This window comes from Monopterus albus, unplaced genomic scaffold, assembly GCF_001952655.1.
Source record: "Monopterus albus unplaced genomic scaffold, M_albus_1.0 scaffold62.1, whole genome shotgun sequence".
Lineage (NCBI taxonomy): Eukaryota > Metazoa > Chordata > Actinopteri > Synbranchiformes > Synbranchidae > Monopterus > Monopterus albus.
In genome coordinates, this window is record NW_018127942.1 from 2238685 (window position 1) to 2260843 (window position 22159).

A 22159-nucleotide genomic window follows, 5' to 3' on the forward strand; every position below is an offset into this window, starting at 1 on the left:
TTGTAGCTCCTTTTTTGGCCCTCTTTTTCTTCCTCACCTCCCTCCATCACTTTAACCCTGAACCGACACTCCCTTTTCCTTCTTTTTGTCTTACTACCAGCCCCCTTTGCAGGGCTTTGTGCGGGAAAAGGGCATTAACACTATGTGGCTTTTTTGCTTTGCAGGAGGATAAAGAGTAACTACCTTGGTTTTTCCAGACTATATCCATCCAGAGACAAATGCCATTGTCTTTTATTTTATTTTTGGATGTCCTTCTCCCCTCTCACCTCCTGATTGCGCTTTAAATGACAACTAATATCTCAGTTCATACACTACAGGCTACTGATGATTATTGCAGCGGGGACAAAGGCTCTGTTTAGCTGTAATGGTGGATTTTTTTTTCGGGGGTGGGCGGGGACATCTCTTATTTAAAAGACCCAGGCACAGTCATGGAACAACCCAACCCCTCCCTCAGAAGGATGGCTGCTGGCTCCCTGTGGAAGAACCGTCTCGCCCTGCCTCCCTTTTGCTTCTTCTTCACTGACCTCCCCTTGTCTTCACTCTAAGCGTTCCGTCTACCTATCTCATCTTCTTTATTTTGCTGTCTATCTGTCACTAAATGCTGACTGTTTATCATGATTTCTAATCCAACAAACTGGCTCCAACAGAAAAGGAACACACACAGAAACAGTGTGTTATCATTGTGCTAGTATGACTGACAGAAGCAAACAGCCTCCATCCATCTTAATGTAGGCAACTTTTCATATTGTTGATGTCCATAGCCGCAGGGAGAGAGACATAGTGGTGGGGGCATGCATTCTGCGGGGCTTTGATTCCATTTATTTTGCCCTTGAGTGGATTATTGTTTCATGTGGGACATTAAACATGGGTGGCGAGATGTTATTTAACACTCTCATACCTCCCTGGGGTGATCCTGCATGAGAACTAATCTCAGCCATTTGATCCAGGTGAAGTCATAACTTGGCCCAGTTCTGAAAGCAGCCCTCCACTCCCTGAACATCTCAGGCTCTGCATTATGAAGGGATATCGTATTCCATTTAATTTGCTCACCCAAGCATTCCCTGGCACCTCATACACCATGCCAGTAAAAGTGGATACGCAGCTTTGATATTCAACATGGCTCAGAAACAGCGAGAGCTCTTCGACACAACACGCTTTAACCTGCATACTTTACATTGTCTAATATGTCAGTGTCTGTCTTTCTCTGTCCTCTGTCTGATAGCTCATATGTACCCTGCCATGTATGCATGTCCACCTCTAAAACTATGCATACATGAAAACACGTGATAAGCAGGTCTGTTGAAACCAAGCAATAACTTCTGTTTGCCTAATCTTTACTCAGAGAGGACATTTTGTTACAGATGCAGCACTGTAGTTCTGCTAGCCCCATAGAAATGTAGAAATCATGTTAAGTTTCTGTCCCTTTTCACATTTTGTTGTTGTCCCCCCGATCTTGTACTTGCCAAGGTGTGTTGTAGGTGTTGTGTGTAGCATACATGTATCTGTGTCCCTATCCTCTTTCTGTTTCTGTTGCTTCACTTCTCCTCTCAAAATTCCCCTAACTCACTTCTCTCTGCCGTGATTGGTTGATCAGGTCACTGGGGGAGACGAGGAGCGGGGAGATGCTGGAGCTGAAAATGAGCAACATCAACGCTGATGTGCTGGAGCTGCTGCTCGAGTTCGTCTACACGGGGTCACTGGTCATCGACTCGGCCAACGCCAAGACGCTGCTGGAGGCCGCCAACAAATTCCAGTTCAACACCTTCTGTAAAGTTTGTGTCTCCTTCTTAGGTAGGAACACCTCGGTGTGTGTGTGTGTGTGTGTGTGTGTGTGTATATGTGTGTTTTATGTTTACATTAGCAAGTAGGGATGTAACGGTATTTGTAATTTCACAATAGGAAATTAACCTACACTGGACATTGACCAAGGCTAGCCCCATTTAGGACAAAGACAGTCGTGTTCGGTTCCACTGCGAGTGTGATTTGTTTTATTTACAAGACCCAGCTGCTGCAATTATATATTATTTTATTCTATCACAAAAAAGGACTGCTACTGACTAGTGCATTATCTTTTATAAGCATTATTTAGTAAAGGGCATTTTAAAAATCTTTTTCTTCATTTTTTTATATTATGATAAACATTGAATTGTGGACTATCGATGTAATATCGTACTGTGGATTTTTGGCATCTGTTAGCGTGTGTGCCTGCCTATTGCATCAGATTTGTCTATACAATCAACACAACCTTTACATTCAGTAGCTACAGCCTCATATTTTCATACACTGTCATGCTTCATTACTGTGCACAATTTTACATAATGCCTTCTGCAGAACCTAAATGTGCTCCCTGGCTCTGGCACATCACTTTTCTTTTTTGTCATGTTTCCAAAGTCTGCTAACGCTCTCAGCTGGCCACAGTACCTCCGTGGGCAGGACCAAGCACAGGGGCAGATTTATAAAAAGGTCATGGAACAATTGTTACTTAAATGTCAAATCTTCTGGTCTGAACCATGATGGAATCGAAAAATACCAAAACAGATTTGATACCAGGTATGGAAAGGGGAGCAATGCAGGGGAGGGGCTCGCAAGAGCCCAAGGGGTCACATGAAAAGCAAATAGCATGTTTCATATTTTAGTGGGTCAGGCAACCAAAAAGATGAAAATGTCAGGTTTTGCATTCCATTTAATAAATTGTTTTGGGTGTCTGTAACTCAAGGGAAGTCCATGTTAGCAAAAAGGTCAGCAGCAGGAAAGGAGTGAAAAGAAGGCAAAAGAAAAGCAGCAACTCATGGTATTGATTTGTTTTTCTTGATTTGGCAAAAAAAATTGTGGAAAACAGGAAAGCCATTTTCAGACTCCATAGGCAGTGAGACGTCAATCCATCCTTCCTTGACAAGATTCAGGACATTTTACCACATTAGAAGTGTGTCCTTGAGCAAAGAGAAATTGATACTTTGTCAGATGTTATTGAAGTTTGTAACAAATACTCTGTGGAGAAAAAGCAAACATCTCTGACCTACTTATACCACTCTGACTTTTTATTCACACAACTTCAATTTCAAGTGAATACAGTAAGTCACTTACTGTGTACCTGTTTCTGCCTGTTTTTTTCATTATTGGAAGGTTTCAAGTGAATTATCAAGATGCTCCATAGTTTAAATGTTATTAGGGTTTTGGACACAATTGAAGTAATTTCAGATATTTTCACTGCCACAGCCCAGGTGAATTCAGCACACTATTATGAAATAAATTAAATTGCAGACCTAGCACTGGAGAAACTACTGAAAGGATTGTGCAATATAATGTTCTGAGTAAGCAAGCATCTTCACCTGCTCAAATGGCAGAGCAGAAGGAAGTCTTCAGAGAACCCTTTGTTCGGCCCCCAGCTCCCACTTTGATGCAGCTTGAAGCCCACTTTTATTTAGTTTGTGGTTTGGTTTTTGTTAGGTTGTGATTTAGCATCTGTTAGGTGAACTTTATTGGCTAATATTTATTTAGGAAAGGCTGTGAGACTGTTGTCTTCAGTGATAAAAGACCTGGCATAGCTTCCTGTTTATTGCTATTGTTTAGTCAGGTCTCTTTTAGTGGCCAATGTCCCAGTTGATCCATGCATTTCCTTTCCTGTGTGTGTGTGTGTGTGTGTGTGCTTGCATTACACTACCAGCACATTTCCTTTCTTGGGATAAATGGCAATGTGTGTTAAAAACAAAAATTACAGACACACCACCTTTAATGCTCCATCTTTACAAGAGATCACAGGCAGCAGCATAAACCTTCTCCCCGCTGGCTTCATATAGTCTCAGCTGTGTGTGTCTGTGTGCAGTCGACCCGAGAGCAGGCTGGACTTCTTTAAAGTGGCCCAGCTAATCCCAAATACCGCTCCTTGCCATCCAGCACCTCCTGCCTGGGCTGTGAGTGATCGATTTCCCCCTGTTGTTTGTCCCCGGAGCTGTTTTGAGTTATTATGCTTGTTCACCCTCAGCCTCAGGCAGATGCACACTTCAACAGGCTGTGGGGCTGTGCTACCTGCAGCTGCTTTCAACTTCCCTGATCTTTTTATGGGTGTGTGAATGTCTGTCTTAATTAATATGCCTGTTTCTTTTTTTGTTTTGGTTTCTCTGTCTGTCTCTGACCATCTCCCCATCTCTCTGACCTTGTTTACTGATTCCAGAGAAACAGTTGACCGCGGCTAACTGCCTGGGAGTGCTGGCTATGGCAGAAGCTATGAGTTGCACAGAGCTCCACAACATGGCCAAAGCGTTTGCACTGCAGAACTTCCCTGAGGTGGGTAGAGATTCATCATCTTCCTCAATTCACCGACTACTGCAGAGCAAGGTTAGACAGACATAAAATCTAACTGAAACCATCCCCATAACAGAATTCATATCTAAAATGACCAAAAAGCGAATTAATGACTTGTTTTGCTTTAGCATGATGTTGTGAGACTAATTTACACAGAAGAAGTGAATATTCATGTCTGTAGGTACCACAGTAGATTAAAAACGAGCTCTTACACTTAAAACCTACAGCACATGAAGTCCATTAAAATTTTATGCATTTTTACTTTAACTGGCAAATATATGGGCCTATTTGTGCAATGGACTCATTAAAACGCTTCTGTCAGGTTAAAGGTTTTACCACATAGGATGAAATTTATTGTAGGAGCATGATGCCCTGTAAAATGTGATATGCACTGCACTTTGAGCTTGTTACCAAGCAGCTGTTGGATAGGCTAATCTAAAAATATAGACAAGGATGGAAACCACACGCAGAGAAAATTAAAAAATAGGTATCAAGTTGGTTGCAGCTGAAGAGGACGGTTAATCATGCAACATCGCCAAGAAAAGAAGATTTGTTTTTTGACCTCATCTTTGTCACTGATGCCACAGATGTTTGTTTTTTTTCCATTAGCCATCAAAGAGGAAAATAGATAATATTTCTGCTTAATCTTCAACTGTGATAATCAGAATCAGCTTTGTTGGCCAGGTGTGCTGGACACACAAGGAATTTGACTCTGGTACAGTGGCTTTCAATGTGCATGTGCAGTGCTCTTCCATAAAGCAGCGAGTAAACAAACCAGATAAGACTGAGAGAGCAACAATAATACCACTGTCTAAGGTTTTGCTTGACAGAAGCAGCAGTCTGCAATCAAAGTGTCAAATACAGTGAGAAATGATAAAACCTAGCGTCTGAAAAGAAAATATCCCTAATATTACGTATGCTTGGACTAGAGAGATTTTAAATGCAAGTACTCCACATGAATACGAAACAATGTCTATATGGTATTTTATTTTAAAGGTTATTCATTTGTTATTTTAGATTTTGGAAATATAGTATGTTCCTACACCCCTTTAGCCTCATATCAGAGGTTTTACTGTTTGTCCTCCATAACCCTTCAGGTGGCAGGGCAGGAGGAGATTTTGAGTGTCTCCAAGGAGGACCTGGCAGCATATCTGTCCAACGACAGTCTGAACACAAAGGCTGAGGAGCTGGTCTACGAGACAGTCATCAAATGGATCAAACGGGACCCCGGCTCTAGAGTGCAGGTAATCAACACGAGAGCCGTAGAGTGACGCTGCTCTGCTGTGGCACTACAGTGTGCGTTACCAAAACGAACACACACTGTATGTCTATCATGAGACAGAAAGCGGGATCGAGCCCTGGTTAACCTCCGACAGTACAGATACTGTATGTCAGCAGTGTTGGTGTAGTTTTTCCATCGACCCTCTCTCTCTGCGTTGGGAGGCGCACAGCATGAAACACCAGACAAGTGACTCCTCGTTCTGTCTAGGTAGCGTTCATCAACTTTGTGCATCAGATGCAGCCCAACACAGCAGTTGTTCATAATCCCTGGAGTGCTTTGCCCTCAGAATGTGTGTTATTCTTAGTAACACTTCATTTGTTTGTGAGACACTACAGCATAAAAAAGCAACAAATACAGACACAGTGCTTTTTCCACAGGCCTAACAGGTGTTTTATTTACTCCTGTAGGCTGTTAGTCATGATCAAATATTATATTCCCCAAATTGGTATTGACAGTGAGGTACAGCAGGTTAACTTTTAACAATCAGTAGTGGAATCAGTAAGGTCGCAGTGTCGGCTCCAGCCAACATTCATGAAAAATTAAATGGGCAGCACTGTGGACAGAGCCACATCCAGCAGGTAGAAACCACAGGTCATGAGAATTAAGTCACAAAAACCATGATTATTTAAAGTTTTTTACAGCTGTTTAAAAATAGAGGCAAAATTATTATCAGATAAATTACATTGTTCTGTCGGCAGAGGAGTCATTCACTGAGAGAAATGTCTTCTTATCAACCAGTAAGGAGGGAAACAGCCTGTTATCAGCTGGATTCAGATTCAGTACAGACCTCCACAATCAATGCTGCTATATTAGCACCCACCTTGATGTCAATATTTGAAATTTCCACCTTTTGGATTAAGTATTTATCCTTTGATATGTGGCATTTTGAGATTATGGTCAAATCTATAAGGCCTGCTTTTTGTACTGGAGGATTGTAGCGTATTAAGTGAAATGCAAAAAGCAAGGACAAATAGTTGAAAGCATCAGAAATGAGAAGAAAAGTTGTCCCCAATGGTGACAAGACTGAAATAAGCAAGAACTTGTTTTTTTTTTTTTTTTTAACCTGAGTATGAAACTCTCCTACTAAATCCAGTAAAATTGGAAATTGTGGGGTGACTGATTGTGAATGTGGAAGACAACCATGTCAAATTATCCAAGAACCACAACAAGGCTGGTGGAGGTTTTTTTTTTTAGGAGAACATATGATCCCTATAATCTGCCTTGAAAAACTCCAGCGGTCTCAGTCCGACAGACTCCTGTAATCTCACACTCTAATGGAGAGGTGCAGAAGTGTGTTACTCAGATGAAGTAGAAGAAAAAAGAAATGGAACATTTTCCCGGTTGTCTGAACAACCCGCTGCACTGGTTCCTGAGACAAGACACCCGGGTCACGCTGCCTTCGAAGAGGAATGGTGGAAAGAAGGAGGGGTGGGAAGAGTCGGAGGGAGAGAAAGAAGCAGAGCGAGACAAAGGCTGAAATGGATGAGGAGTGACTGAGAAAAGTGAAAGAGATGGTGATAAGTGAAGAAATTGGAATGGAAAAAAGGCCCTGTGTTCTAATCTGATATCCAACGGATTGTGCCTCTGTGCAGAGCCGTGACATCCAGGGAAAGACGATGTGATTGTGCTCACGGTCAAGCTCAAATCTCCTGCCCTTATGTGACCCAAAAACCAGCTAGCAAGCCCTGGTCTCAGCAAAGAGGACAGGAGAGAAGGAGACCAGAGAGAAAAGAGCTGGCTTCCATCATACCACAGGAGAAGGCTATGTGACCCCGAGGGCTGAGTTTGCACGCGTGGTCTAGCACCAGCTCATCATTCCCACCCCCACCTCCATCCCTGTTGCCAGTTTGGAGGCTGAGAGCACCCCCCCAGAACGTGTGACACTTTTTAATGACATGTCAGGGCAGATAGGACCACTGAAAAACTCAGGCGACAGGGAGGAAAGGCTTGAAGCCTTGAGCTAAATTCGTGTGTTTGCATTGAGTGTGCATGTGTGCCTCTGTACATTTGTGTGCTCGTGCATGTGTCTTTGTACATTTTTGTGCCCGTGCATGTGCTGTCGATTGTAAGCTGCAGGCTATAGAGTGGAAAAGTGGTATATTGAAGGCGCTGGGTAAATAATATGCAATTTTCTCTCTCCACTATGCTGTCACTAACATCCGATGGCAGCAGGAAACAGTGCCCGGACATTGCTTAGAGACAGACGGAGAGCTTTTGAGCATTAATAATGGTTTGCTGTGAGACACAATTCCACTGAATGAAACAAGGGAGCTGTTTCAGTTTTCTTTGACTATCATTGAAGGTGTTCTGCCCTGCAGGCGTTTATATATGTATGATGTAAAATGGAGTTATAGATACTTAAAGAAAATGACGCACCCTTAAGGTAAACATTTATTGTTGAAATGAATAGTTATGAAATAAAGAAATAATCCACAATACATGATTATTGATTGTTTAATGGAATAGTTTGATCTTTTGCAACATATGCAAATTTTCTTGATAAGATTCAAGCGAGGAGGTCACGTGTCTGTTACATATAAAGTTACAGCAAGGAGAGAGTTAGCGTAGCCTAGCATAAAGACTGAATGCAGGGGAAAAACGGGTAGCCTGGCTCTGTCCAACAAATTAAAAATGATATAAAACATGTTAGCTGGTGAGCTTTAAAGATGCTGAGACCCGAGCTAGCACTTTCTATCTCTCTCTAGCCTTTAAGGGAACAGTCTCAACTCTCAACAGGAAATTGAGTAAGTACATTTCTGAAAAGTATTCCTTTAAATGTCATTTATTGAACACATAAACACTGTCCGCCTTCAGCCTTGTTAATGTGTCGATTTTCCTTTGTTCTTTATTGGTTTTGAACTGTACATTCATTTTAAAAAGTTACTTTGTACTCTGGAAAATAATGAGGGGAATTTTTCACCATTTTCTGTCATTTTATAGACCAATCATTGAGCAAAGGGTAATGGACAAATTAAATTTGTTGCCAGTTGTTGCAGCCCTAGAATACATAATGTCCTTCCATTTATGGGGATTGGTCCTGTACTGATCAAAAGACTGAACACTGAGAACTAAATCCACCTTCAGTCTGCAAAACACTGGTTTTATAAGTTAGATAAACAAGCAGCTGTACAACACTGTCCTTCTGTGTTTTCTCTCTGAAGGTACTGACAGACAGAGACTTGTCCTTCCTTTCATTCAGCAGCCTTTTGTGGGACGACCACAGACACATGGCACCAATTATAACAGGCCCTTCTCTGCCAAGTCCCTGAATAGGACCTCCATTACACCTCACTTCAACATATTTCATAAAAGATCCTGTCTTGCCAGGTGACTCAACTTGACAAAAGAGGCTGATTAATTGGCTCTTTGAAAAGTGGCCAACTAATGTAACGTTTAAAAGGACAGTTAATGGTGTATTTTTGTGATAAAAAAAAAAAAAAGGACAGCCTTGCCACTAGCAAGGACCTGCTATCCCCTCATTATAAATAACAATGCCCTGCCTTGACATTTTCAGTTCCCAGGCCAAATTATTGTAGCCATAGCTATTACTTCATACACATCTAGGTTTTTAGTTATTATTTGGGGGATTTTATACAATTGACTTGGGTAATGTGGTGATATGATGCATTCATTAAGGGAAAAAAAATAATCATTTTCCCAGAACAAATGATGCCATCATTATGTAGTTAGAGTATAAAATTATCAAAGGACAGAAATGCTTTGAGGTTGTGAAGGGATACAAACGGAGTTTCCCTTTTTGTTTTAGGATTCATTTACCTTCAAAACTACAAATGACCCTTTCACCATAGGCATCACTTTTAATTTAGTCATTCTCTTTTTAAGTCCAAGTTCAAACCAGGAACTCTTCATCACCGGGCACCCCGTTAAGAAAAGGTTAATTGTGTTTTTAAGGTGAGGAGCTTTATGCCATAGCAATCATCCCTTTAAGGGGGTACTGAAAATGTTGAGTGAGCCGAGGTGGATGTGACGCAGGACACCGCCAGCTTCATCTGTGACAAATACACAGTCTTAGCCAAGCAATGGAGATTGATGCAGCGGGCCGTCGTTGCTTTTTCTTCTGCCACTCTGCCTCTCTCCCTCTTTCTCTCCAACTCACATATACACACTCCTGTACATGCACACTTTGGGATTTACACAAAACGCAAATAATGTCACTTTTCAGATCTTGGTCCTGTACCCAAACACTCACACAAGACTGGGGAATCGCTTGTATGTCAGCCCACGTACAACTTGCCTATTAGAGAGTGGACGGGATCTGATGCAAGCCAGTGAACTCCAGACCTCCATTGTCATCTGTGTCCTTTGTCGTCCCAGCGTGCGCTCGGTCCTGATGTGTGCAGTCAGTTGAACTGCGGCCACTCAACCACGGCAGCTGCATATCCAGAGCGAGTCAAAGGCTCATTTCCCCTGGGCTCTCCTATAAACACACGAGATAGGCTGCATAGAGAACAAATGACTCAAACTGTTCAAAAGAAGCAGTCTTCTGTTTTTCTGAGATTAGTGAATAAAAAGGTACTCCACTACATCACTGATAAGGAATTAATAGAAGTTACTAGATACCATTTATTGTGAAAGATAATTCAGTGAAAATGCCAGAAAGATATATGTTAATATACAGCAAGCAGACTCTCTGTCAAGTATTTGAATTAAATGAGCAGAAGAAAGCTTTTTTTTTTTCCTTTGAATGAAGCCGTGCTGAAATAGGCCTCAGAGCTGAGCACACTGCACCTGTCAGTAGCTGCTCAGGGCAGCAGTCATCTTCTGTCATCTGCTACGTTTCTCTCCATCCCCCATTCGTGCTTCCGGCTGGTATGCACACATAGTCATGTGGTTGCAAAAATACACAAAGTATCCCACTCAGCAAAGCATCTCTTAAAGCCAAAGGAAGTCGCAATTGCAAGAGTTTATTTTACTAGTCCATTATGTGTTACCAGAAGAAAAAGCACATGCATATGTTTTCACACAGAATCCTGCATACACTTAAAAGGAAACTGAGCTGTGGCCATTTTCAGCTGAGTGGGTTTGTTAGCACTGCCAGGCTAAACATGGGCACGTGCTCTGTTGAACACACACTTGAGTGAGGCAGTACATGTGAGTCAGTGAGTGAATATGGTTGTTTTTTTATTTTTATTTTGCATACAGTGCTGCGTTTTAACCATCGGGTTGTCCGTTTTTCACACTAAAGCAGACACATAGTCCTGTCTGCTCAGAGCAAAGCAAATAGATATGACCGTTCATGTGTCATTTATTTGATGCCGTCAGGGCACTGAATCATTTCACACACACACACACACACACATGCTCGCGAGGTGTTAGTCTTCGCTGACAGTAGTAGAATGGGAAAAGCTCGGTGGACGTTTGTCATCTGAGTGAGTGGATGGAGGCCTCCTGGCTGCTTTTCTGCTGCCTCTGACAAATCTAAGAGGCTCCCTGTTTAGACACATTATCCTTGCCTTTCACCAGGCTCAACTCATTCACATTGTTGGTCTGCCTGTGTGAATTTGTGTGTGAATAAGAAAGCAGTGAGTTTATTTTGAGCTGGGCTTTGCAGTAGCATTTAGCTTGCAATTTTAGCAGTAGATGCTTTCTGACAGAGCTGCTGGGCATGTGCATCAGCTGGTCAGTGTTCAAGACCATTAGAAAGGCTATGTCACAAGGTGTTACTGTATTTGGGTTGCATATCAGAATGCACGTGGATAAATGCCCAATGTCCAGGGAGAATAGAAGAAGGGAAAAGTGTGTGTGGACAAGGTAAAACTACAGTACCTTCTCCAGATGTCCTCAGACTCCCCGTGGACACTTCCATATGCTCCACCTGATAAAAGCACAGAACCCCTCATTAGTAATGTTAAAAGCTCATGTGCTGTACACTCGGTATCCTTTAGTTGGCACAGTACTGGCTGTGATTTGCATCCCCTTTTAAAAGTGTACACGGATTGTTGGGCCGAGTAGGCAGAAGATGAAAATGACCGGTCACACCGTATGCCTGGAGGGGCAGCGCTCACATTCAGCCCGTGTGTACTCCTGTGCATGAGAGAGGGACTGCTCATGAAGCTTGTTGCTTATGGAGAAACAGTGGAGTTGGACACATGCTGCGTCCTCTCATCTGCTGAATGCAGACATGTCACTCAGTGGTCTGAGTGATTTGAGTACTCTCATCTACCTGGTTCTTGTCACATGCACGCACGCATGATAAATGACAGTCTAACCCATTTTAGCACACAGTTCTTATATATCCAATACATGCGCTCTTCACTCATTATACTTCCACAGAGGGCTGTAAACCTCTGAATACTTTCATCAGCATTTACCAGACAAAACATCTGTTTCAGTCTGTTTGAATATCAGATCTGTTACTTACCTTTGAGATTAGCTTTTGAGATACAGAAAAATCAGCCTGCAACTCAGTTTCACACATGTAAGAAATTTTGACTTATCCAAGTTTATATAAAGCACGAGAATAATTTCACTTACTGAGGAATCAAGCTTGAATTCACCAGGAAGATGCACATTGACATTATTGGTGTAATCTCATGGGTATGTCTGGCACATAAAGTGGAGAGTTAATCCAAAACATAACAGGTGACAGAATTTTGGCAGTTGAGACAAGTGGGGAAAAATGGGACAATGAAAGAGTTCAGCCACTGTAGATCTTTAACAAAGGGATTGGACTAAGGCCGGATATTCGCCCTGTGTTGAAAAAAAAAAGTTGGGTTATGCAGTAGTGTGTTATTTCATGTACCAGTGAGACAATGAAATGCGATCCAGGAAGTCCAGTCAGAGGAACGGATTTATGTGTTTAAAGCTTTATTAGGCGCCAGAACACAGCACTGTAAGTCTCACAAACAGGATTGTGTAAAGCTGTAGAATCGTCCTGCTGGTAAGTCTTTTATCATCAGCAGATCACCCGATAGACCATCATCCCTAGAGCCTTGCTGCTAGCACGGCTAACAGGCTCAGCAGTTGCATAAAAATGTGACCTTTGCCTTTTCATGTCTATAATCCATTAACACATTTGTAGCATAGAGGCACAGGTAAACAGTGACATTTAAAAGCTGTGCAAAGCAAATATGAAATGAATCCTCCCCCAAGTCAAGGATTTAAGTGTATTTACTCAGTGGCACATGATTCAAAAGAGAGCAACATAGTAATTAGATGCAGTGGATAAAAAAATAAGAGGCATGAGACTGCCCAGTTCCACAGCTTCTCTTGCTGTTTTGCAAAAAATATTAGTTGGCTGAACTACAGTTGAGCTAGATTTGCATAAAAGGATGTGATTTAGATAAGGTGTTGCCACCCCCTGATCAGCACGTGACATATGGTCATGCCACTAGACGAAAACTAACCGTCCATTTAAACGTCTATCAGTGAGTCAGTGGTGTTACAGGGCAGTCAGCAGTGCCAACAAACGCCTCTCAACCAAAATTTAAAAAGTCTACAGAAGACAAAACTGCAAAGCGCCATCCAACTTTCTTCTGTTTGACTCTTAAAAATAATTTATTTCCAAAGATAAACAAGATCTTTGCATAGATGGTATCTGCAATAATTCCTGCTCAAGTAGTTTCAGTGGCTGGCACAAAGTAGTACTCCTCTTTTCTTGGGGTCTGACACTTTGGGTTTGAATATTAGCAGCAAGTGTGCAACTCTCCCTCATTTCCATGCCGATATATGCATGTGTGGGAGGAAGAGCAGGGAACGGGAATGGAGGTGGAGAGAGAGACTGAAAGTGAAAAAGCAGTGGGAGAGATGGTGAGTTAGTTAGAATTAGAGATGAAGTGTTCTTTTTTTTCAGAAATAGACAGAGAGAGATTGAGGAATGAAACTGAATTAAAGTGGAAGAAAATAGCCTGGCATTATCCCACCACTCTCCACCACACACACACACACACACACACACACTCAGGCTACCGGGGTTGAATCAATGGTTTATTTAATCAGAGATCAGGTTCACTGACTTTACGTTGTTTTAATCTCTTCAACAGGATTTGCAGTCAGATCAGCCTTCGGACCAAACGCACCAAATAAATTAACAACAGCTATGACTACAACCAACACGTGATCATGACACAGTACAATCATACACTCATATAAAGACCTTACTGCTGCAGTGTGTCCTCCTGTCCCCTTCTGTATTCACATGTGCACATATCTTGGTGTGGGTTGTGTTTTTGGGTTAATATTCATGTGGTAGCAGTTCTTTCCTTTCTGCAGAGACCAGATGTTGTCTCTTTGAGGTAGTGTTACAGCCATTTTAAAGATGTTTGGCAAGTGAAGAGAGGCTGCATCAGACGTGAGTTTGTCTGTGACTAAGGTTTGCAGATGGTATAGTAGTTTGTATTCGAATGATAAAGTAAACTTGGGATGTAGGTGTGTGAATGAACACTGATGTGGTTGCGGTTTTACAGCAAACCAAGACAATACAGCTAATGAGAGCACATGTGCGTGGATCTCTACAGCTTAGCTTCTTCCATCATGCCTTGGACTCTCGACCTGCTGAGTGGGTGTGCTCCGAATTTGTCTACTCATTGAATTCTAAATGCAGCTTGATTCTATAGGAGCACCTCAGTGACTGATTTTCTATTCAAGAGCTTTGATATCTATGCCAGCATGCACTGAGGCAAGGAAACACATGGAACAGGTCAAGACTGTAGCATATGTTCACAGTTATGGGCACTTCAAGGAACTCCAGCCTACCTGACCTACTTCTTCTTGGACTACACAGGAGACCAGAATATTTGAATGACACCTATACACCATGCACACCAAAGAAGACAAATTTAAAGTCCAGCGACTTCTCTTTCGGTCACCTGCTGTTCCAAATAAGAGCAAGATTTCATCATACATCCCCAGACATTTGAGCCTGTTTATATCTGCTGTGCCACCAAGGGCACCACCTGGCTAAAGCTGCCCCATATGCAGCTTTAATTTAGCTCTGGGGTCCAGGTCTTTTTCTTGTCCCGCTGCTTTTTTGTGGAGCTATTTCAGATGGCCTGCAGATGTACATGTATGATCTGATGAGCCAGAATAAACTTTTTAAATTTGAACAAAAATTGAGTTCTTTTGCATGTAGATTGTACCAGTTTGGATGATATTTGTCTAAAAAGGACATAGTATCAAAAGGATTTGTCTACACACGATAACTGGCATTAACAACTTGATACAATGTCATAAGACCATAGTAGGTAAGGTTATGGCAGACTTAATGATAATAAGCTTGTAATGGAAAGTCAGAGCAATAAGCCACCTCCATTTAAGTGGGATATGACTCAGTAACTATAACTAGTAGCTTCTCATGAGCTGATGGTTTTTCCTTTAAGAAAGTCTTGATATGCTAAACAGCTTGCAGTTTACCTTGTTGTGTTTGAGCTGAGGTGCTGCGAGGGACCACCAGTGTTTATGTGGGTATTGAACTGTTTGTTTGATAAACTATTGGGTAAGCTGTGTGCGTTTGTGAAAGAGGGAAGCAGACAGTCCCATCTGCAGGACAGCGTTTCGCTCCGAGCGTGCTCGCAGAGAGGAAATGTCATCAGCAGATTTCTCTTGCCTGCTATAGAGCTGTCATGTCCCGTCTCATATCTTCTCTTCTGTTGACTTCACTGCACTTATGTTGTCTTTTCTCTTTTTTTTTTTTTTTTTTTTTTTCATGCTTTTTTTTCCCTTCCCTCATGTTCTCGCCCCATGGCGCCTGCAGCCATAATCCTGTGTGCACTGTGCGTACATTTTTTAATGAGTTTGCTCACTTTCTCAATCTAGCAGTCCTTGCACATTTAACATATGGTATAGAAATATAGTTTCAAATTTATGACCTGAAGTGCTATCTAATATGATCTCATCCACCCCTAGAGTGGTTCTTATCATTTCTACTCCCTAACATGAGCCCTGCATAGCTTGGAGTGAGAGACACACACACTGACTTTAGATGGTCTTATACTTGTATAGCACTTTTCTATGCATTGAAGCACACTCAAAACGCTTTCACACTATTTGCCCATTGACTTGTTCGCACTCCCAAGCACACATGCGCTCACACACCGGTGATATCACAGGGAGTAATTTGGGGCTCAGTGTCTTGCTCAAGTACACTTCACCTGGAGAAGCCAGGAATCAAACTACAAACCTTCCGGTTGGGAGATGACCTGCTCTGCCTCCTGCTAGTCACTGTGTAGAAAGTTGGCATGGGAGGGTGTTGTTGAGAGAGAAGCTGCTGGATCTAGAAAAATGGCCGAACTGGGGCACAGACTCAGAGAAGAGTGGCATGTTTGAAATACATGTAAAAAGAAACTGGGGCACAGACTCTTTGAAATACATGTAAAAAGTCAGTTAACAGTAAAGCTAAACAAATCAAATTGCTTATAAGGTGTAAAAATCCGACACACATAGTGCTTTCCTTAGGTAGTTTTGGCTGCACTCCTTATTTACTTCTGACCGGGGAGCTATGGAGGAAACCTTTTCTCATTACAACAGGATACTTCGCAAAACTTTTTTCTCATAGTGGCAGCAATACACTGCTCAAGGCGGTTCTTGTGTGTATTATAAGATAATCCTGCAGGCACCACTGTTCTCACCTCTCTGCTGTTCATTCCCTTTCTCCTCAAACCTTTTTCTCTTCTCGTCTTTGTCCCTTTCCTGTTATCTTCCACTGTCTTATTTTCTCCTTTCTGGCAAGATGTGCTCAGGACATTGGTAGAGAATAAATGGGACACATGCCAGAGTAAAAGTGCCTCAGGTGAGAGAGGGAGATGCTTAGGCATAGTGTCAGCTTATTATTTGTTCTCCCCTGAATTATGTTTGAGTCTGCTGTGTTGTCGTCCCCACCCCCGTGTGGCTCGGTCACGTCGCTCTGAGGCGAAGGGTCAGCAGGGTCAATCTCTGCCCAGCACGCTGTCGCTCTGTCCATGCACGTTTACAGCTTTTATTGTCAACATAGATGAGATTCCCATGGGGGGTGCAGACCGGCACAGTTACACACTCACTGGAAACAAAAACACACACACACACACACAAAGCAGTCAGAGCTATAGACGAGGTTTCCATGGAAACAGTCTGTCCTGCCTCTGTGTCTGAACACCTATACAGTATAGGCGCATGTAAATCTAACAATGGAACGAAAATGGACAAAAGCAAAAGTATTTGTTGCTACAGTTGAGGACTTTCATTATTTAGGTTCAAAGCCTAATCATCAAGCATGCGCTCATCCAAACAGACCCCTAAAGAAAAATGGGCCAATTTTAAGCCATAAGTGTGTGATAAGAAAATTTAGCATTAAAAACTGTAGCAGGTGGTGCTGCAGCATCTCACGTTGGATCGTCTCTTGACTTGACTGGGTTATGACTAAGCAGGACTGGATCTTAATTTAGCTGCAGAAGAACATAGCTGTCAGATGAATGATTTGATTGGGAGATGAAAAAAATCAGAAGCGGTTAAGATACCCCCCGCTGCCTCGTTCCGGCTCTCGCCGTGTAACCAAATGCACATATGAAAGTGAGATGCTGAGTGGTTCTTACTGAAAACTTTTTGCTCACTGTTATTTCTGGCTTGGTATTTGTAGTTGCTTTTTCAGGTAGATAAGAGCAAATCAGTCTAGCATGGTGCATACAGGGAAAAAAACAGAATTTTGGAGAATATTTTCTCAAATTTTTTATCCTTGCCAGAGCATTTTGTCCCACATATGTATAGAAATAGAAAACTGACACATGCATGGTGTGACACTGTTAGTAAGTGATCTCAAGGTCTCACTACAAACAGGTTTCCTCACAGTCCCAGATTCTATCAAATATGATGGTTGCTCTTCCTCCCTTCTTTAAAGATATTATTTTTAAAAAAGGGTTTATAATGAGGTTGTGCATTGAACCAGCTGTTCTTTGATGTTATTGCCTCTGTTCACTGATTACAGTGTGATACAGTGTGCTTTTATCTGTTACTTGTTGAATTTGGTTCATATAAAAACTCTTTGATCATCCTTGGCAGTTTCACTCAGTCTAAATTAATTAAGATGGCTGAACATCACAACATCGTACATCAGCTTCTGTGAGGACATGTGGGTGCCCACTAAGTTTTTTTGCACATACAATTACAACAAGCCCTGGTTCACAGTGAAGCTCAAGCAGCTCCATCGTTGCAAAGTGGAGGCCTATAAGAGTTGGGGACAGGATCCTGTAAAACCAGGCTAGAAACACACTGACAAAGGAGATCAGAGCAGCAGAGTGGAGCTACACACTGTCTGACTAATGATCCGCCGTCAGTGTGGAGGAACTTACGGAACACCAGCTACAGGCAACCATCCGCCCCGCTGTGGAGAGCCATCAGTTGGCAGATAAACTGAATCTGTTTTACTGCAGGTTTGAAAAGCAGGACTCCACACCCCTCTCTCACTCTCTCCCCACCTTGAACCTGCAGTCAGTAGCTGCTCCGACATGACCACCTCCCTTCCCCTCAGCCCCCCACCCCTGAGGGTCTGTGAACAGGATGTGCGTAGCCTTTTTAAAAAACTAAAGATCAGAGAGGCACCAGGCCCAGACAGTGTGACTCCCTCCTGCCTGACAGTTTGTGCCGACCAGCTGGCTCCCATCTTTACCCAGATCTTCAATAGATCAGTGGAGCATCATTTCAGTTCCCAAGAGACCCTCCATCAGAGAACAGAACGACTACAGACCTGTCGCTCTGACATCTGTAGTTATGAAGTGTTTCGAGAGACTGGTGTTGGCCCATCTGAAGGACACCACAGACCCCTGGCAGGATCCCCTGCAGGTTGCCTACTGGGCAAGTAGGTCAGTGGATGATGCAGTCAGCATGGCACTGCATGACATCCTGCAACATCTTGACTCACTGGGGACCTTTGCCATAATCAGTCTGAATAAATTTAGATGTCTGAACTATGCTTTACCACTGTTTGCTTTGCTTCTTTATTTTTTCCTTTGTTGTTTTTAAGCATCACTATCTTATTTTCCTCTTCTCTATGTATTTTTCAGCATTTGTCTGAGCTGTTAGCGGTGGTGCGTCTTCCCTTCATCCACCCGTCCTACCTCCTCAATGTGGTGGACAATGAGGAGCTGATCAAATCATCAGAGGCATGTCGTGATCTGGTCAACGAAGCCAAACGTTACCACATGCTGCCCCACGCACGACAAGAAATGCAGACGCCCAGGACCAGGCCAAGGCTTTCTGCTGGTACGCACACACACTCACACACCTAAGTATAGTACACACCTAAGATGTCCATTATCGCTGACCTGAATGACCTAGAGTAAGAACGATGTGACAGGGACATGATCCTCTCACTGCCACTGTAACCACCCCAGATCACATTGCCCACTTCTGTGCACCCTGCATTAATATTTACAACAACAAGGTAACACAGAGATCAGGTCTTCACAAGGAGATCCTGCTTCGCCATTGCAGTGTGTTCATTTTATCATACTATGACTTTCAATACTTAAATTGACATGGGCGACAAGTCATATTTCCAAAAAAGATTTTCTTTCTACAATCCGACTACTGAAGACAAACCTGATTGATCGTTTTCCAGGGTCGTGCGGTCTGGTTGAACCCAAGATCTTTTACCGCAAACATCGCCTATCAACTTTTTAACACCAGCTAAGCACAGTCAGGTCTGTCCTCACTTTCTAACCAACCTTCCAGCCATCCTCTGTCCACCTGCCTCCAATGTCTGCACCATTGAAGACCATGTTTGTTTATGTTGTTTAAATTAAAGAACCATCCATGGAAATTGGAACACACCTGCAAATAGCTTTTGGCCATTAGACTTTTCCCTGAGGTCGGCCAGGGCCCCACCCTGTAAAGAGCTGCCTAATTATAGTGGTTGCATGGTATTATAAGCTTCACACCAGCACACCTTGCCATTCAGCTCAAGTTATTTTCTGCTTGGTAGAATAAAGATAAATGCCTAACAAATGGCACTTTATGGAGAGGTCAGTTTACCAGTCAACTCTGTCATCCAGCCCGTGTTTTTATTAGGGGATACTGCGTTAGGTTCATATTTTTGCATCTTTAATTGCCGGTAATGCAATCGCACGAGGCTTTATAAAAAATAATTTACCTCTTGAGAAAAGACATTTGTGGCATTGTATGCCCTCAGCATCATCCCATTACTCATCCTCGATGCAATAGTTTTTCTTTGTTCGCAGCAGTTTCTTCAAGCATGTTCTGTCGAGGCCCATTTTATAGTGTTTGGTATGTGCATATCTTATGCATCCTACAGCCCCATTATGCAGGCTGAAGTGTGCATTGATTCACAGCAGCTTGTGGCACTGTACAACAGAATTATATAAATGCATAAATGTTGCTGGGATGAATACATCCATGATGCATCGTTCCCCAATGACCAAAGTTTTCCCAATCAAGTTTTGAATTCTTCTGAAGGTGAAATTCTTTAAAAACTGACTAACTGGGCTGAATGTTTTATCAAAATGTGTGCACGCTCTTGCACGTTGGTTTCATAAATTGTCTAAAATTATGTAATCTGATGCATTGTACTTGTTCTACAGATGAATAGGAATGTACTTTGACATTTTGTGTAGTTGTGTGTTTTCTTGTAGGCCAGAGTGTTATTTTTGAGTTAGTATGTGCATGTTGGTGACCGTGGTTGTGTATGTGTGCGCATGTGTTGCTCAGCCATCTGCTGCATTGGACAGGATCTAAACAGCAGGGTGCATGGTCACTGCGATTGCAGGCTATATGTGGGAAGTCACATGCTGACATGCAGGACAGCAAGAAAGACCAAATAAAGAGTAGGAGGAGAGTTTGAAGTTGTTGGAGAGTGTTGTGTGTGCTCAGAGGACAAAGAGCAGGGATGTAGGAGAAGAGACGCAGAGGTCGGGATGTGGTCAGAGAGAGGCGGGAGAGGAGGAGGCAGGGGGATCAGAAATTACGTTTGAAGGGCAGACGTTTGATTGAGTTTATTCCTTGAGCGTGTGTCTACTTGTTCAAGCAGAAAGTGAGTGTGTGAGTTTGTGTTTGTGTGTGTGTTTTAAATGTGTGCAAGCAGATGGGGCACCACCTGAGCTCAGCTGATAACTGTCAGGCGGCAAAAGAAAGGACAACTGCCATCCGTGAAGTGCTTCTTGCTGAGCACAGTCAATCTGTGAACTTGTGAGTCACATGCATATGTGGGTGTGATATAGTGTTTGTGTTCATGCTGTGTGTGTTGAGTTTGTGTTGACTTGCGCTGAATTTTTTTCAGCCTAGAAATGTAGTTTACTTGTTTAAGACATATTGTTAAATCTTTCCACATTTAGACTTGCTGTAAATCTGTGAATCCAGTGATAGAAATTCTACTCATAAAACAGGCCTTCTCAGCACGAGTTAGTAGACACCAGCCAATACTGGACTATTGAGGCCAGTATCAGTATTTAAGAGTAAATTTTAAGAAACACAGTAATTATCTCTATGGGCTGATATTCATTCATAAATACATAACATAAGAAAACATTCTTTTAGAAAAACCAATATTTGACCCAAACTTCTCATCCAAATATATTCCTGTAGAGCAAATAAGAACAAAATGCCAAATTGTCAAACTGTATAGAGCCGTGCTCAGATGGCACGGGACCTGGCCCTTTTCAAAAAGTAAACTTGTGGAAAAACTACATGAAAGTGACAGTATGTCACCTCGAATATTATGAACAGTGCCAACATACAGTATCTGACCAGCTAAAATAGGCAGTGAAACAGACTCTTAACCCAACATTAAGATTCTTTCGATTCCGGGCTGCAAGCGAGAGCAGACGTCTTTACTGCTCCTCTTGTCTGTTCTACATTTCAAGTCTTTGAACATACTTTACAACTACTAAAATGCCTCAAAGAGGGAAAAGAGCTAATAAATGAGAAGCGACTGAGGATATGGAGGCAGAAGAAATGTATCACAGAGCGGCGCAAGTAATGGACATCGTGGATCATCAGAACCAAACTGATGAACCAACAGCAGGAAAGCTTCAAAGGCTTCGTGCAACTAATTATGGAGACAAACAACAAGAGATTCGACGACATGACCAGAGAAATACAGGAGATAAAAACGAGTTTGCAGTTTACCCAGCGAGAGGTGGATGTGATTAAAGCTGCCATGGGTGAACAGAAAACACAAACCAAGGAAACGAGGGATGACGTCTACAAAACGTGTGAGAGTTTAATAACTATAACGGATAAAATGGAGCATCTGGAAGCACAGTCCAAGCGAAAAAACTTGATCTTTGAGGGAATCAAGGAGACAACTGGAGAAAGCTGGTCGGAAGCAGAATGTAAAGTGAAGGAGATTCTGAAAAATAATCTGCAAATTCATCAAGAAATTGAGATGGAGCGGGCTCACAGAGTCGGGAAACCTTCGGATCGTTGTCCGAGGGCGGTGATGGTAAAGATGATGAAAGAGAAAGATAAGGCACACATATTGCAACAAGCAAAGAAGCTTAAAGGATCTAACATTTATATAAATGAAGATTACACCGACTCTGTAAGGAAGAGAAGAAGGGAATTGATGCCGAAGTTTAGGGAGGCCAGGGAGAGGGGAGACATCGCGTTCCTGAGGTATGATCGACTAGTGAC

General features: G+C 42.4%; 1 protein-coding gene across 1 annotated transcript in view; it reads left to right on the forward strand.

Moving 5' to 3' along the window:
* Window positions 1-22159, forward strand: part of klhl29 (kelch like family member 29) — a 212702-nt gene that overhangs the window by 129090 nt on the left and 61453 nt on the right. The window contains exons 8-11 of the mRNA XM_020603683.1: window positions 1595-1791; window positions 4172-4284; window positions 5400-5546; window positions 18574-18772. Coding sequence (XP_020459339.1) covers window positions 1595-1791; window positions 4172-4284; window positions 5400-5546; window positions 18574-18772 — 656 coding nt within the window. The remainder of the gene's footprint in view (window positions 1-1594; window positions 1792-4171; window positions 4285-5399; window positions 5547-18573; window positions 18773-22159) is intronic.